Consider the following 16,328-nt stretch of genomic DNA (forward strand, 5'->3'; position numbering starts at 1 on the left):
TCCAAAGCCTATACTACAAAAGCAAAACAAAAACAAACAAAAAAGACCTTTAATAAATGTAACATTGATGGCACAAATAAAACATTATACAATTGCATTCAATGGTTTCTTAACCCAAGACTACCATTACATAACATAACTTGCTTGCAAAAAGGGTGATAGATGTACACTACTTAGAGAAAATCTATTAGGATCAAGGCTTTCATTATTCAGAGTCTGAAATAATGAACAGAGGGACACAGCCTGTATGTAGGTATATGACCAATGGCAGGATGAATCTCCTTTTGACCACCTTTACAGGGGATGTAGATGGTCCTGAATCACTGTAGCTGTGGGGCAGTGAACTAAACACATTCACTGGGCTCACCTATTTGGGACTGCAAATCCCTCTGCATCGTGCTCGGCACATAGCAGGTGCTTTGCAAACATAGTAGGTGCTCTAAAAATGCTGTAAAAGGTTACAAAGGCCAATGAATTGCATTGGGTACGTGGATATGTGAAAAAATTTGTAGGAAAAGGTACTAGGAATCTTCAATGATTCAGATGACCTATTGCCAGAAATATTACTAACTGTCAAAAAGTCAAAGTAAAAGGAGTGTTGCATACCAAACTAACTCTAATTATCTCACTACCACATGCTTTTTTGGAATTTGTAGTTTTACCTCAAGTATTTCCATATCAATTGTAATGAATAATTTGGTGTGTTTTCTTAGGAAAATATGTAAATTACTGTGTAATCACAATATTGCAGCAAACAAGATAAATGCAAGAATGATCACCTAAACATCTAATTAGTTTTTCTACACAGTCAGATTTATGCTAGAGACACTAATTGCACCTAACATTTTAATGAAGGTTTCAACATTGCATAAATAAGACTGACAAACTACAAACAATTTTCATTTATTTTCCTTTTTCCCTTGCTCAAAACCAATTTGCCTTTGTAAAAGTAGCACACACCTGGTAGACAAGATATGTTGATGGGCTCAATGCTCTCAGCTCCAACCATCTCCATTATAAAGAGGACTGAAGAAATGCAACAATAGATCATCTTTGGGAAGTGTGACAGTGTCATGGTAAAACGTCAAGTTTTAAACTTTCACTCTGAACAGGACAACCAGTGCGTTAAAATTTTAAAATAAGAATACGCTTTCATCCATTAAAGTTTGACATAAAATTGAGGTTAAATAAGGAGATTTACAAAAATTTATAAGTTTTAGCAAATGGTTGCATTGCAGCTTTTCAAATGACTGGATTTGAAATATTTAGCATATTTATATTTTATTAATTATCAATGAATATGGCGTAATGAAGATGCTGACCTGCTTGATCAGGAGACTGAAGTCCTAGAGTGCTGGGGTTCAACATCTCTGTTCCTTGTTGGGACACAGCAGTGAGGACAGTTGTGGCTTTATCTTCACTGCTACTATTTCTTGAAGAACTCCCTTTATTAAGATAAATATTTTCCACTCTGTTACTTCTTTTGAACTTTATAAAAAATAATTTTTGAAGATTGGTTTAATTTGCTATACTTTTTATTTGATTATTTAAAAGCAAATTAGAGGTAACAATATGAATTATATGCAGTTTTTTTTAGTAGAATGTTTTGAGAAGAACTCAGCTGCATTTTTGTAGAGGCTCACCTTAAAATTCTTTGATATTTGTACAAGGACATTTCAGATTTAAGTTTTACAATATGTGATAAAAAGAATTCCAAAACCCATATAATTTTTAAAGGGTCTTATATTTTTTCCCTTGGGTTTCACATAAAATGAAGTGTGTTTTCTTTAAATTATAATTCTTCCTAAACATGACTCTTTTAGACCAAGCTCTTTACTTTTCAGCACCTTAACAAAATGGATACAGGCATTATTGAAGAATTAATTTTTCCGTTTACTCTTTTATAGAAACAACATGAAACCTAGTAGGGTGAATTTCAGCCAACCCAGAAACCTTACATTTTTGAGAAATTACAACAAACAGATATGTGTACGTGATACACTTTGGGCTAGATTCAGGATAGACTAATGTATGTGCACATAAATCTATACATACATGCTTCAAATCCAGTATTTATAGGAATAAATATAATAGCTACCTATATTTGTCTAATGCTTTACTGGTTGCAAAGAGCTTAAATTTTAACCCATATTATATCATATGACAAAGAATCCAAAGGGAGAGAGCAAATGTAAACAACAATCTGAAAAGAATCCAATTAAATAAAAGACATAAATTAAACATGAAAAATTATAATAAAGCTCAATTTTAGTGAAGTCTGCAGGCAGGAACTTCCTCTAGCACATTTGGGGCATTTTTAAAAACAATAATTTAAGCTTATTCAGTCTTTGAGAGTAAAAGTAAGAAGTCCTTTATTTCTGTGGTACTGTCTATTTAATCCAGCAAATCTCTGTTAGGGCTCTAGAGCAATTCTTTTGCAGAAAATTTGATTTCTATAATCCCTGTGGAACAGATATTTATATTTTAAATGAATTGGTTCATAATCCTTTGAAATTTACAACCTGCAGAGAAAGATTCCATTGCCCCGTATAATAGACAGATATAAGATAGTACTGAAATAGTGCCATACCGCTGGGTGTCTCTCTCCTTTCTCTGCTGGTGCTTTTTAACCATAATCTTCTTCTGTTGTTATTCTTATCTGTTGATGGTTCTTGAGGGGGATGTGGACGCATAATATGTACATTGGCTGGTACATTTTCATATCAAAGAACAAAAGCCAGAACAGAAAGTACTATATGGATTGAAGTAATTCAGTAAATATAATTATTGCTATAATAACAATATTCATGTATCGTTTTCACATAATGTGAAGTTGTATCAAAAACATAACTTATTCCTTCATAGAATATAGGCATTTATTCCTATTCCGATATTAGGATCCTATTAGGCTTTCAAAATTGCTGATACATTTTATTCATGTAATATAACCTTACAGAGAACTATAAGTAATTTGATTTATGTTAATCATGTAATACGCTATATTAAAAAATATAAAAAATAAAATTGACAGTCAATACAGAAAAATTATTTCTTTCTTTAAAAGAGGAAGTGCAGCTCAATATACTTTCAACAAGAGCTTAGAGAGCAGTTTCCAAAAGAACCTGGGAGAACTGAGGTCAAACCTGGAGAATTTTTAAATACAATTTAATTCTGTCATAATAATACTCATAGCAGCATTTAGTATTTACTGAATGCTTAATTTCTTGGTGCAATATGATACACTTAACTGGTTTTTTCTCACTGACTTCTCACAATGACCCTTTAAGACAGTTGTTATATATTAATATTATTAGTACTAGTGTCAATAGTAATGGTGTTCTCCTCATTTGACAGAGGAGGAAACTGAGGCTCACAGGGTTTAAGAAACTTGATGAAGACCTCACAGATAGTCAGTAGTAGAGGTGGGACTTACAGCTATGTTATTCATTTCCTTATCTCAGTTTTATACTCCATGGGGGGATATTGTCTGTAATAGTGATTATCAATTTCTAAATCAAATAAAATGAACTAAAATGCCTCCCTTTTCAACTCTCACCAAAGTCAGACCAGTAGGGTGAAAAAGTGACATGGAGTTGTAAATCCTGGGGTCTGGTCTCAATTCTTTCTAATGATTACAAACTGCAAATCTTAAAATCACTTTCCCTCTTTGTAAGCTTTGAAATCTCTATTTGTAAAATGGGACAAACATCCTTTCTTTGTTCACAGGGTTGTTTTTGTATTGATAAGAGAAAAGAAAACATTTTACACATGGAACAGATTAATTAAAAGACAAAATTAAGCTAAGAAAACTTAAAATGCATATGGAGTTTCCAAAATAGAGTGATAATGGGATGCTATTTTATTTCCACATAGGTTATCATAAAGTAAAAACATGGGGTACTACAGCAATTTGAAATAATGGAGTAAACAGAATAACATGTTCTAGAAGATAACGTATGCATAAGAATTCTAAATATATTTCAAAATTCATCACCCTTTTCATTATTGAATGATAATTCTCTGGACTTAAGATTGAGATACGAATATAACAGCTGATTTGTCTTAACAAGAACATTTCTCACTATTTTAACTGCATGATTCTTTCTTACCATGAATAGGTACTGTCTGCTTTATTTGGTGACTATTTTCTTTATCTTCTTGCTCCTCAAAGTCAGATACCAGCAAGGCTGACATTCCTGCACTGTTAACACACTTTTGTACTGTGGACTGCTGGCACGACCGGTTGTTTTTGGACCCGATGGGTCTAATTGTCTGTAAGGAAAAGGAATTAATTTGTACATTTAAATACACAGGAACTGCATTTATTTCCTGTAGAAACTAAAAACTACACAGGAAAAGTAATATTTGGACATATAAAGGGTGAGAAAAAAAACTACAGGAAACACTGTTAAAAAGTGATGGAACAGGAAATTATTGTGGGAAATTAGAAATGGAAGGAGAAAAATAATGAGATAAAATAGAAGACAAACAAGTCTCTTAGACACATAAATGAATATGTGTTTATTTGCTACACTCCATTTTTAGTAGGTAGAAGCTGAGTTAAAAATCAGTGTACATCAGAAATTCAGAGGAAATTAAAATTAAAAAACATAAAATTTGAGAATCTGTTCATTGTAAGGTATCTGGTCATGATCCAACTCCTTTTTTGAAGAAGATGGCAAAACGTGCTCGCATATATTTGCCTATAAGTACTGTGAACATATTTATGAACATAATTAACGTAAATGTTAATTATGTTGACATGACAAAAAGGAAACAGTTTTGATGTCTTTTAAAATCCAGAATTTCTGATCCAAATTTATTCAAGCCTTCTGCTTTTGGCATGCAGTCTGTTTGTCTCTCTGTCTCTCCGCCTTCTTCCACCCCAGAAGGGGAAGAAACCCTTCCCTTACCATGTCACTGACGCTTAGATAAGCTCATCAAAACTTGTGCCTACCTCACTGGATATCCTCATGTTATTTCTTCTGCCAGAGAGTGGAGGTGGGCCAAGAACTTTGGATCCAAAGGCAATATGACAAACATCTTGATTTTTACTGTTCCGCACACTACCTGTTCCTCTGTTAATGAACTGATCTGTTTTGTTAAAGGAAGGTAATAACAGTCCATTAATGGGCACAATGACAAACACCATGTTGCAATATTTCTGCAAGTGCAGTCCAGGTGCTATATGATCCAAATCACACCTCCCAACCCTCAGCACTTATTAAAAAATGCAGATACTGGAATCCAACATCAGAGCTATCAGAACTATAGAATTAGAATCTTGAAGGAGGGTTCAGAATACTTTTAACAAGTTCCCCCCAAGTAATTTTTATACTTATCATCATTTGAAAATCACTACCACAAATATTTTTCTTTAAAAAAAAAGAAAAAGCTATTAAAGCCTACATTTTCTCTTTATGTAAATAATTTAAATAAAATTATTCAACTCAACTGAACAAATATTTAACTGAGTACTCTTGCAGGTATTTCCTAGAGATTGTCAGTAACACAAAATGAATAAGACATATTGCTTGCTCCCAGGGAGTCAGAAGGGGTGTGATAAGGTAAGTAAACAGGACACTAACATAAGGTAGACCTGTAGGAATGAAGAATAAGAGATCTCTTAATGGACATTGAATGACTGATAGGATTTCAAGAATAAGAAATGTAGGGTGCCCTAGGCAGAAGAAAGTACTAGAATAAAGGCATGGGATAAAAGTACTAGAATAAAGAGGGAAAGGGAAAGGTATGTTTGGAGGGCGGGGGAATGGAGGAAGTGACTGGTTTAGCTGGAGAGTCTAGGGTTATACTGAAAAGAGCTTTAAAATGTCAAGAGCCTATGCTAAATTTGGTAGGCAATAGGGAATCTCTTTCTACGGAGAAAGAGACCAAACTGGTGTTACCTTCAGAACAGGACAGGTGTGCCCACCAAATCATGCTGCCTTTCCTTCTGCACACACAGCTAAATTACATTTCTGAACACTGCCTGCAATTATACAAGCCATATGACTGGGTTCTTGCTAATGAGAATGGAATATGAAAAGTGTAAGCCATTTCCTGGCCCCTAAAGCCACCTGAAGAATCCTCCATGCTTTCTATTTTCTCTCTTCCTGACAAGATGCAGAAGATCTTGCAGAGGACTTTCAGCAACCATCCTCCCTCTCCTGGGTGATCACAAAACCACTCAAGTGATTGATTATGTCTACTCTGGTGCCCTGTTCCATCCCTTCACCAAAATGCAGTTAGAGAGATCTCATACAAACATAAATCTAGTTGAGTCATTTCCTTTCCTTCACTTAAAGTTCTTCAATGGCTTTCCTGCTGCTCTTGGAATTAAGAAGAAAGCCATTAACATCATCTGCAAAAACCTGCATGTTCTGACATAACATAGTATCTTACACCTCATTTTCTGCTCTCGCAACAGACTGGCCGCCTCAGTTCTTCCTGCCGACCAGAGTGTTTGTACATGTTGTTCCCCAGGGTTAGAAGGCTTTTCCTTTCTGTATCAGCTTACATTATCACTTCCTCAGAAAAGACTTTGTGGACCTTCCTGATTATGGTAAGCTTCCCCAATATTGGCACTTTCATAAACTGTTCTTTGCAGAACTTGTCAGAATTGCACTTTCACATGTGTCTATGGGATTCTCTAATTAATGTGTGCTTCAATAGGTATAAACACTTGACAGCTGCTTCTGTCACCCTGAATTGCCAGCACCTAGCCCGGTGCTTGACACAGAGTAGGCACATGATAGATCCTTGCTGAACAAGATGAATGAATCATTAAGTGAAATGAGTCAGAGAGGAAGTTGGGTTAAATGACTTAAATATTTCTGTGGTGAGAATTTCATTTTAAGAATAATCCACCTGGAAATTTCAAGTGTGAATCAAGGAGGAAGACTGGACAGCATTGGCTAACTCCAGGGTGTAAGGGATGAAAGAGAAGGGTCAAGAATGAATAAGACATTGATGTTCATATAAATGGTGAGGCTCTCAAATAGCAACAGCGCTATGGCACCACAATCAGATGCTATTCAGGTTATATTTGAAATTTCCTAGTGTTCCCAAATAGACTTGGCTATGTATGCATCTGTATTTTTTTTCCAGCCATTTATAAATATCCATTTGGGGTCAACAAAAGATTGTTAGTCTCTCAGCATTGATATTAGGAATAAATGACACTCAAATTCCAGGCCAACTGGAAAAATCTATTATAGACATTTGTACTTTTTATGACTAAGTAGGACAAATTCTAGACTATTTATTTTGTTCTCAGACATTGATTTTCTTAGAGAAAAATGGCCATTGGGGGATATGGCATGAGACTAGATGGGAATTCCATATCAGCATGGGAGTCTTTTTTTCCCCTTCCAATCTTGGGGAACTATTCAGCGATGGGCCTGTTTTTCTGTTCAAATATCTTACAAGGACAATATCCTTGATTTTTTTTTTTTTTCATATTCTTTATCTATATGCAGGTTCTCTTCAATCAATTTGAGTTCTTTTGAGTAGAAAGATCATTTATTTGTTACTCTATGAACCCTCATCTGCTGGAACCCAGCTTAGCACATGACAGACAATGGATAAATCTCACCAATATTACGGATAAAATGCAAGATTAAAAACAGAATGTTTTGGAGGGAGGATTTTAGAAATCATATGGATATAGTTCCAGCTATAATTTTGACAAAATGAATATAATAACTACTTCATAGTTATGAATAAAATTACAAATCCTAAATACCTTGAATTTCTTAGAGGAATCTCTTGTTTAGCAGTGGATATTGAGTAACTACTAAAGAGACACCTAAAAACCTGATATACTACAATTCCCTAAATAACATAAAATATATATTCTGTATTTTATAAGAAGATCTACTATAGGATTTCTTTAAAGAGTAATACACCATTGTCTATTTAAATTTGTCTATTTTTAAAAAATTTGTACATTTTGGTATACTTCCCCTTGCCACAAAGTATACCAAATATTCCACTATTTAGTATATCTTTAATTAACAGACCTCTTTAAGCTTGTTATTACAATGAACACACCAATTCTTAAATCCTGTTTCACTTTAATAATTCTGTTTATATTTATATTAACTGTCATAATTATCTCTATAAACATATATTATGCTATGTGTCTACTATAATAAGGTCCTAATTAAAATCTAAGAAAAGCAATTTAGAACTTTAGTTTCTAAAATAAAAAGAAGGGGAAAAGTTTCTATAATGAGAAAAATCTTAATAAAAGAAAACTACAAGCAGAAACTCATGCTTTTGAATTCTAAAAGGAGCTCTTTTAAGAACTGATATCAATATGCATAATATAAGGTTAAAAATCAAGATTAGATTAAAGTCACGCTCTAGGCGTTTCATTTTCTTGAGTTTGCGGAAGATGAACTTGTGTAGGTCAGAGATGTTACCATTAATCATTTTGCTATTTTACTGAGGGGTACATGCCTTTGTAGTTAGATTGTAAAACCTGAGGGTCTACTCTCTAATTGTCTTTTAGAAAAATAAACATTCATTTTTGTCTCAAGATACAATGTTCTAATTATTATAGTCATTTAAGTTTGCAGGGTTTTCAAAGCTTAACCAGAAAAACGCACTGAATTTTCAACTCTAATCACTGAAGGGTCATGCTTAAGACTTACACCTATTATCTAAAAATCAAATCAGAATTAAAGCTGGTACCAAAATCCAGACTTTGAATTGGATTACTTTTTATTATAGTATATGTGTATTGTTATAAAGAATGTAAAAAAATACAAAAAAGGATGATCTAGTATAGCAATATTATTTTAGACAAGGTATTTAGCCTTTTAAGCCTCACCTTCTTCATCTATAGGATCAGGATAATAATAGTATTTAAGTCAGGCCATTAAATTATATTAAACAATGCATGTAATATGCTAAATGCTGTACCTAGTAGGGAGTAAAAGCTTATTAATACCTTCTATCCTGAAGAGTCTTTAACAGTTTACAAAGTCTGTTCACAGTCATTTATTCCTCCATTCACCCATTCTTTCAGTAGTGACTAGGTACCTCGTCTGGCCAGGCACTGCTCTAGTAAGGGAGTAAGGTGGACTCGTGGGGGAGATGGATGGTAAAGCAAGTAATTCATAAATAACTACATGATTATAGCTGTGATAAGAGCTATGATGGAAATATATGTCATATTTATATGTGCGTTTAAAGGGGGTTAGTTATATGTGTGTTTAAAGGGAGCTAGTATCTAGTTTTTGGGGTCAGGGACATAATTAAACTTGAGGCTTCAAGGATGATGGATATCATGATACATACTCAATCCCTATGCACTTTCCAATCACCCAATGTGATATTATTATTCCATCTCCACAGAGAAACCGAGGCTCACAATGTTTAGAGAACTGTCCACACCCAGAGCTGGGGCTCAGAACCCAAGTGTCCCAGTGCCTCTTTGTGCCTTCTTTTTATCACATGTGATGCTACCCTCAATGGGCCAGGAGGGTATCACAGGGGATTCTTCCCATATCTGCTATTTATTTTCCATACAATTTTGTAAAGCCATCTAACTAAAAACTTTTGTTTTCCTGTCTGAAAAAGTGGGTCTATTAATGACTGTACAGATAAGTACCAAAACTTCATGAATATGATAATTCAGTGCACATGATAAGGACTAATGAGGTTTATGAGGAATTATGCACATAATCCCATAATATCCTTTTTCAGAGGGAAGAGAGGGGCGGGTTGGTGTTAGGGGGAGCAGGGCAAACTGAAGAGGCTTCAGTGTCAGGCAGGTAGCACATACACGACAAGCAGGCACATATAGAACATAGGGAACTGTGCCTAATTTGAGAGCACCCACTCAATGCAAAGTGTTTTAAAATTAAAAAGTTTTTTAGACCTGTTGAAGGACTGTCAGCCTGCAAACTCTGGAAGCATGATGAAAAGAAAAACAGGTAAGTAAATGACAAAAGCAGAAAAGGCTTTGTGTGATTACAATCAGTCTTCAACTTTTGCAAATAATTAAAACCAGTACTTAGCCTTACCTCATTAATAAAAAGTTTAAGATATTTTTGAAAGGCAATAAAATAATATTAAAAACTAAAATAAGAAGATATCTTTCTCTTCTGAACTGGAATAGGAGCTTAGACAATGTTAAAACATCATTTTTGTGTGTAAAGTCAGGACATTTATACAAGATAAAAGTAATAAAACAGGATATTACTTTTCTTCATAAACTCTTAATTTGTTAAAAATTAGCCTAGTTTTCATTCTTTACTCTTAATGAGCAAAGAAACCTTTTTTTAAAGGGAAACTTTCATTATCTCAAGAAAATTTTCCATTTTGAATAAGTTTTTTTTATGGTACCATTTATTTATGGGCCTTGATGGATAATTTCCATTATTAACTGACCTAGGGCAATTTCCTGTCAGAGAAAAAGAAGAGAGGAAGGCTTCCCAGGAGGATGATTCTTGAAACTAGTAACAAAAAATTACTTAAAGGGAGACAGTAGTTAAAATCCATCTCTGAAACCAGACTGCCTGGTCACATGCCAGTTCTGTTGTTCACTAATTACTTGATCTTTACGAGCCTCAGTTTCCTCATCTAAAACATGGCGATTACTGATTAGAGTTAACAATAATGTATTATATATTTTAAAATAGCTGGAAGAGAGGTTTCTGATTATTTTAATTATAAAGAAATAATAAATGCTTAAAGGGATGGACATGCTAATTTCCATGATTTGATCATTATATATTTAATTTATATATGTACTGAAACATCATGTTGTGCCCCATAAATGTGTATGATTATTATGTGTCAATCATAGCAAAAAGGGTGATTATGATAGTATCTACATAAAAGGGTGTGAGAGAGGATTAGATGGGATAAACTATGTAAAGGCCTTAGTGCTTGGAACACAGAAAAACTCACTAAATGGTAGCATTGAGCTAGGCGCTAGGGATACAACAAATAGGACTCCCGCAGTTTTGAGGCTTACATTCCAGTCGGGGAGACAGCAATACGGAGATAATCATGTAAACAAGAAAATAACAGGCAGTGATAAATGCTGTGCTGAAAGTAAAAATGGGGTGATGTGGCAGAAAGAGTACCTTGGGGGTTACTGCAGGTCATTGATGATTATAGCCTCAAGTTCACCACTAGTGAAAAAGTATGTGAAAATTCACAGTTTAATTAAAATATTTCAATATTCATATTGATACAGTGTAGATAACCATATATATTTCCCTATTACACTATAAAGAAAAAATAGTTGTTTAACATTTATATTTAGCCTTTACTTTGCCAATAATTTTGAATTTCCTTCCTATTTTACATTTTAAATAACAATATTGATATTAAATAGAGAAATATATTTTAATTTTATAGCAATTCTTGGCATTTTTCAAAATACAGAAAAGTATAAAGAAGAAACTAGAAATGTCCCATCATTGCTCTAACATAATACATCTGTTGATATATGTCATAAATATAGTTAAAAAATTAAGATTCTCTAATAGAGAAGGTTAAAATATAAGAAGTAAAAGTCTTATCTCCTTGCCTCTGCCTCTACTAGTCCCTGTTTCCAAAACTAATTAAGTTTTCTGAAAAAATTTTATGCATATATCATACTTAGGTGACTTTTTTATTTATATCAATGAGATCATACTGAAATGGCATTCTTGACTTCCATTTTTCACTGCCTGACACAGTTTTGAGATCTTTACAGACCAGCACAGGCAGAGCAGGTCATTCTTAGTGCAGTTGCATAATAACTTATTGTGTGGTTATTGGATCAATTCCCCACTGTACACAAGCAGTTTGTCTCCAGATTTTTGTTATTACAAGCAATGCTATCATAAATATCTAAAGAAGAAATGTAAAGGTTGGTATGAGTCAACCCTGCAGAAGTAACACAATTATCAAACTGATCATTTTTCATATTTAATATTATGTTTTATATTATTAATTTTTTCAATGTTTGGCAGACATTTTACAGAAAAATTAAAATTGACTCCATAAATAGTTTGTGATATCTTTGCTATAACATTTCACAGATACTGATCAATATTCATATTAAAGTCCTTTCACACTTAAAGAAAATTTAAAATGAAGGAATGAAACCAGCTATGTTTCATTTTATTGAAGATGGGGAAAGGAAATATATAACTTAAATGTAGGAGATGACAGAGTTTCTTTTGAGTTATTATTACACATTGGAACTAAAAATTGTGGGATCTCTTTAAACCAACAACCCTAAAACAAAGCTAAGCAAAAGTCTAGTTTAGAAAAGAAAAAATTAAAGAGTGTCTTGTTTTTTCTGAAATCAGAATCCAACTCCTTTTTCTTTTAGGTTCTTCTACTTCACAGTAGATTTTGCTATTTTATTTGAATTTTACTTTCATAATGTGGAATCCAAAGAAGAAATTTTAATAAGGATCTCACCAATGCCAAAGATAGTTAGATGATTATTTCATGTTTTTTGCTAAGATGCATTAATTTTCCCATCTGCGATTTTGCTAGAAGCTAGAGTTGTCAGTCTTTTCTCATTTAAAAGGGAGTAAAAATCCAATAAGATTGCGGCTGTGGAAGGAGGCACTTGGGAAAACTGCCTTCTGATTTTTAAGTAAATTACTAGTTTTGATTTGCTCTTAGTGGACCACTGCATCTTTTCATCAGTAGCTGAATGCTCAACTTCAATAACCAAATCTGATACTCTGGTTCAATTAAACTGGGGTCCAATTAATGCAAATAAGATCATCAGATTCCACAGTCTTCTGTAGACTAATAGTCATTAGTTAATATGCACTGGGAATCGACAAAGTGAATGGTGTGAATGTGTAGCTTTTTGGAAACACAATCATCTTAATAATTTCATTAAATTCTCTTGATCAAGTTATATGACATTCAACAAACTGCACTCCAAAACAATTGCAAGTTTTGAGGTTTCCTTTTTGGCTTGTGTGAAATGCTAGAAAACTTCTTTCTCTAGAGGCTTCATTGGGATCTCTCAATATGTGCATTTATAATAAAATATCATAATTTACATGAGTACTACACAGTCAATTATAAGAGCACACATTTTCTCATGCAATTCAAATCTCATCACAGGGAGTCCACTTTTTAGAAAGACACAAAAACAAATAGCTCAAATGAAGAAATATCTCCTGGCTTTTCCATGATTAAAAAGTCTGTCCTTGGGCATTATTCATTAACTACATCTTTCAAACAAAATATGTTACATAGAGAACAATAATTATTATTATATTCACTTACAGTAGGTGTCCAATCTTGCAAATGTCAAAATCAGAAATTGTAAGTGTCCTCGAACTTTAAATTAAAAAAAGGACTCTTAAAATATCTGGATATAACTGCTTTTTTGGAGCCTCCCAGCAGGACCTCATGGCTCTGGCCCAGAAAGAGATCTTGCCAAGCTTTTCCTCTTCCTATGTTTCTCTCCTTTCCAGAACTCTGGGCACAGAGGTCCTGGGATTTCCCAGCTCTCTGTGCTTAGTCAGATTCAATCTCTATTAAAAGGGAAAGAGGGTGGGGGGGGATGGAATTTATGTCACATTGAAATGAAAACATCTGCGAACCCCTCACAGGGCAGAGGTAAAGTGCTTCTCCACTGTTAGAGGAGCAGGATGCTCCACCTGAGGTCTATTTAGCTGCTTCTCATGGTCACATTGTTTAGTCAGCCCATAATGGCTTGTAGACTAAATTAGGAAACTTGAGGATCGCTATTAAAGTACACCAGGCTAAAGGAGACATTAAAAGCTCGAATTCTGGTAAACCATCATGATGGTTCTATTAATAACTCCCCAGGTATCAAAAGAAGAAAACCAGCAATTGTATTAGAGTGGTGCATTTGCTGGGGAAAAAGACAACCCATATCTCAAATGAGGAAAAAAAAAATCTGGATATAGACTTTCACTTTCATTTAAAGACATAATTATAGTTCTCAAAACATAAACTAGAGAGATAGAAGAAAAAAAGAACATTTATAACTGCAAAGAGTTACCGAATATACTTTATGACTTAGTCATTTGTTATTGAAAGTTATCATAGCATTCATTTCATTCTGTGATGAATCTTCAGTTAAGATTGAATTGTGTCTCAAAGTCTTTTACAGTGGCCATCTAGGGTGTGAGATATTTTTATCCTTTTGTGTATATATTTTCTAAAGCCTCTTTAATGAGCATGGATTTTATACAACCTTTCTCTATCTGTCCAAATATGCTGTATATAATTACTATGCAAATTCTATGTGTGCCCCTTACTGCTATCAAAAAGTTCTGCCTAAAGTTGGTAATTGTGGAAGCAGGTGATGGGTACCCAGGGGGTTGCTCATCATACATTCTCTCTACTCTTCCGTAAGTTTGGAAATGTCATAAATAGGCAATTAAAAATGTACTGCCTATTTATACAGTCTTCTGCCAGGGTTTATACTGAAAAAGTTACAAAATAGGTCCCAATTCTCTAGAAATATACAATTTAGGACATGCAATGCTGATGAAGGTTGACATGTAGAAAATACACCAAGAATAAATGAACATGGCATAAATGCAGAGAATAAAATGAATTCACTTTTGCAGTTTTCACCACGGTTATCTCTTTTCTCCTATTTCTCCTTTGACCTCCCTCAAACTTTGACCACTCTCTCATCCTCTCTGTTATCTGAGAATCACCAAGTCCTGCCAATTTTCGCTATAGTTTCCCTGTTGGTTCCACTTTCAGAACCAACTATGTGGGCCCTTGTCATTTGATGCCTAGATTGCTGCAAAGACATCTTACTTGTGCTCCTTAATCTCTGCTCTCACTTGATTTCAAACTTCATCTTAAATCCTTCTGTCAAATTCCACCTCCCAAAACAGAAGTTATCATTCCTCTACTTTAGGAACATGAGGCCCACTCTTCTCATGTTCTTCCAACATGGCCATTCTGCCTCCTCATGCCATTCCTCTTACTAATCCCTTAGGAAAACTTATCTACCCATTTTGCTGTCTCTGAGTCTTTGCTCAGTCTTCTGCCCCACCGTACACTTCCATAAACTCCCTCATTTATTAATTTGCTATAAATACTTATTTACATAAATATATATTGAATACTTTCAACTTCCTCCATAAATGTCCCATTATGACAACTATCATTTTACCTTCCTCTGAATTACTTCAATGTTATGAATGTCATCTGAACCACACGATCTTTGTGGGCTAAATGATGCAGTGATTCTTAACCATGGCTCCACAACAGAATCACCAGAGGAGTTTTAAAAACACTCATCCCAGGCTAATTAAATCATAATCTCTGGGGCTAGAGCACAAACATGAGAAAAAAAATCTTTTTTTGACATCAAGTATTTAAAAAATGTATCAGGTGATTCTGACACGTTGGGAGTTGGGAAGCATTCATCTAGACGATATTAAGTTTCTTGATTTGTATGTACAATTCATTCATTTGGTCAATAGCTACAGTGATTATTGCAGAGGTAGAAAACTGGCAACCCTGGTATGTTTTCTGAGGCCCACAGAGTGTTTTTGAAAAATTTTAGACAATACTTTAAAATTGGGAGATTTGTCACAAACATTCGGATACCCAGCTCCTCTTGGAAAAATGAGAGATCTGGTGAGACTGGGCTTGCATTCTTGAAAAGGCAACACTGGCTAGAACTGAATTGCAGCTATTCCTCTAGACTGAGAGAGAGCTTCCAGGGGCTGTGGTTCCCCCCAACTCCCTACAGCGCGCTCACAGGGGCTGAGTGTTAATTGCCATTTATTGTATCATTTGCATAGCTGTTAAAGTTACTGTTTCAGTAGTAGGAGAATCATTTCTCTGAAGTGGTACCTCACTCGGCTTCTTTAACCTCCTCTGCCTCCTCCTCCCCTAGTAAGGCTCACTGTTGAAGTAGAAAATATTTCTGTGTCCAATATCCAGGCAACCAGCCCACTTTATTTATTTGTTATCTTCCTGGCCTCAGTAATGATCTGAGTTTGTAGCCCCTGACCTGGTATGTGGCAAGTACTGTGTCAAGTGCTAGGGATATACAAGAATAAGGTACAGTGCCCTCTTTGGAGGAAGTCACACTTCATTGAAGAGATACAGACGTATTATGCTTATAAATTAGATGAGTGAGTGCATACCTGATTCTGCTGAACTTAGAGTATGACCTCCAAATTTTATTTCAGTTTGGCGGAGTTTAGTCATGTTTAGCAGTTGTGTGACATGTGGAACATCTGTTGTTAGTTGACAGCTTCTGGGAATAATGTCTACAGGTTCATCTGCTGGAAAGGGAACACCACGTACAGCTGAAAGTAAAGACAAACATTCATTCTCAAAAT

At 34.5% G+C, this 16,328-nt stretch overlaps 1 protein-coding gene across 2 annotated transcripts in view; it reads right to left on the minus strand.

The window, feature by feature from the left end:
* LOC138386966 (protein CFAP20DC-like) overlaps positions 1–16,328 on the minus strand; it is a 260,752-nt gene that overhangs the window by 107,380 nt on the left and 137,044 nt on the right. Inside the window, exons 7-11 of one of the 2 annotated variants that reach the window (XM_069473758.1) lie at positions 16,131–16,295; positions 4,958–5,094; positions 4,110–4,272; positions 2,591–2,707; positions 1,323–1,445 (exon numbers count right to left, since the gene is read on the minus strand). In XM_069473758.1, the coding sequence (XP_069329859.1) occupies positions 1,323–1,445; positions 2,591–2,707; positions 4,110–4,272; positions 4,958–5,094; positions 16,131–16,295 (705 nt within the window). The remainder of the gene's footprint in view (positions 1–1,322; positions 1,446–2,590; positions 2,708–4,109; positions 4,273–4,957; positions 5,095–16,130; positions 16,296–16,328) is intronic. The other variant, XM_069473759.1, reaches the window with a different exon arrangement.

Source organism: Eulemur rufifrons, chromosome 7 (genome assembly GCF_041146395.1).
Source record: "Eulemur rufifrons isolate Redbay chromosome 7, OSU_ERuf_1, whole genome shotgun sequence".
NCBI lineage: Eukaryota > Metazoa > Chordata > Mammalia > Primates > Lemuridae > Eulemur > Eulemur rufifrons.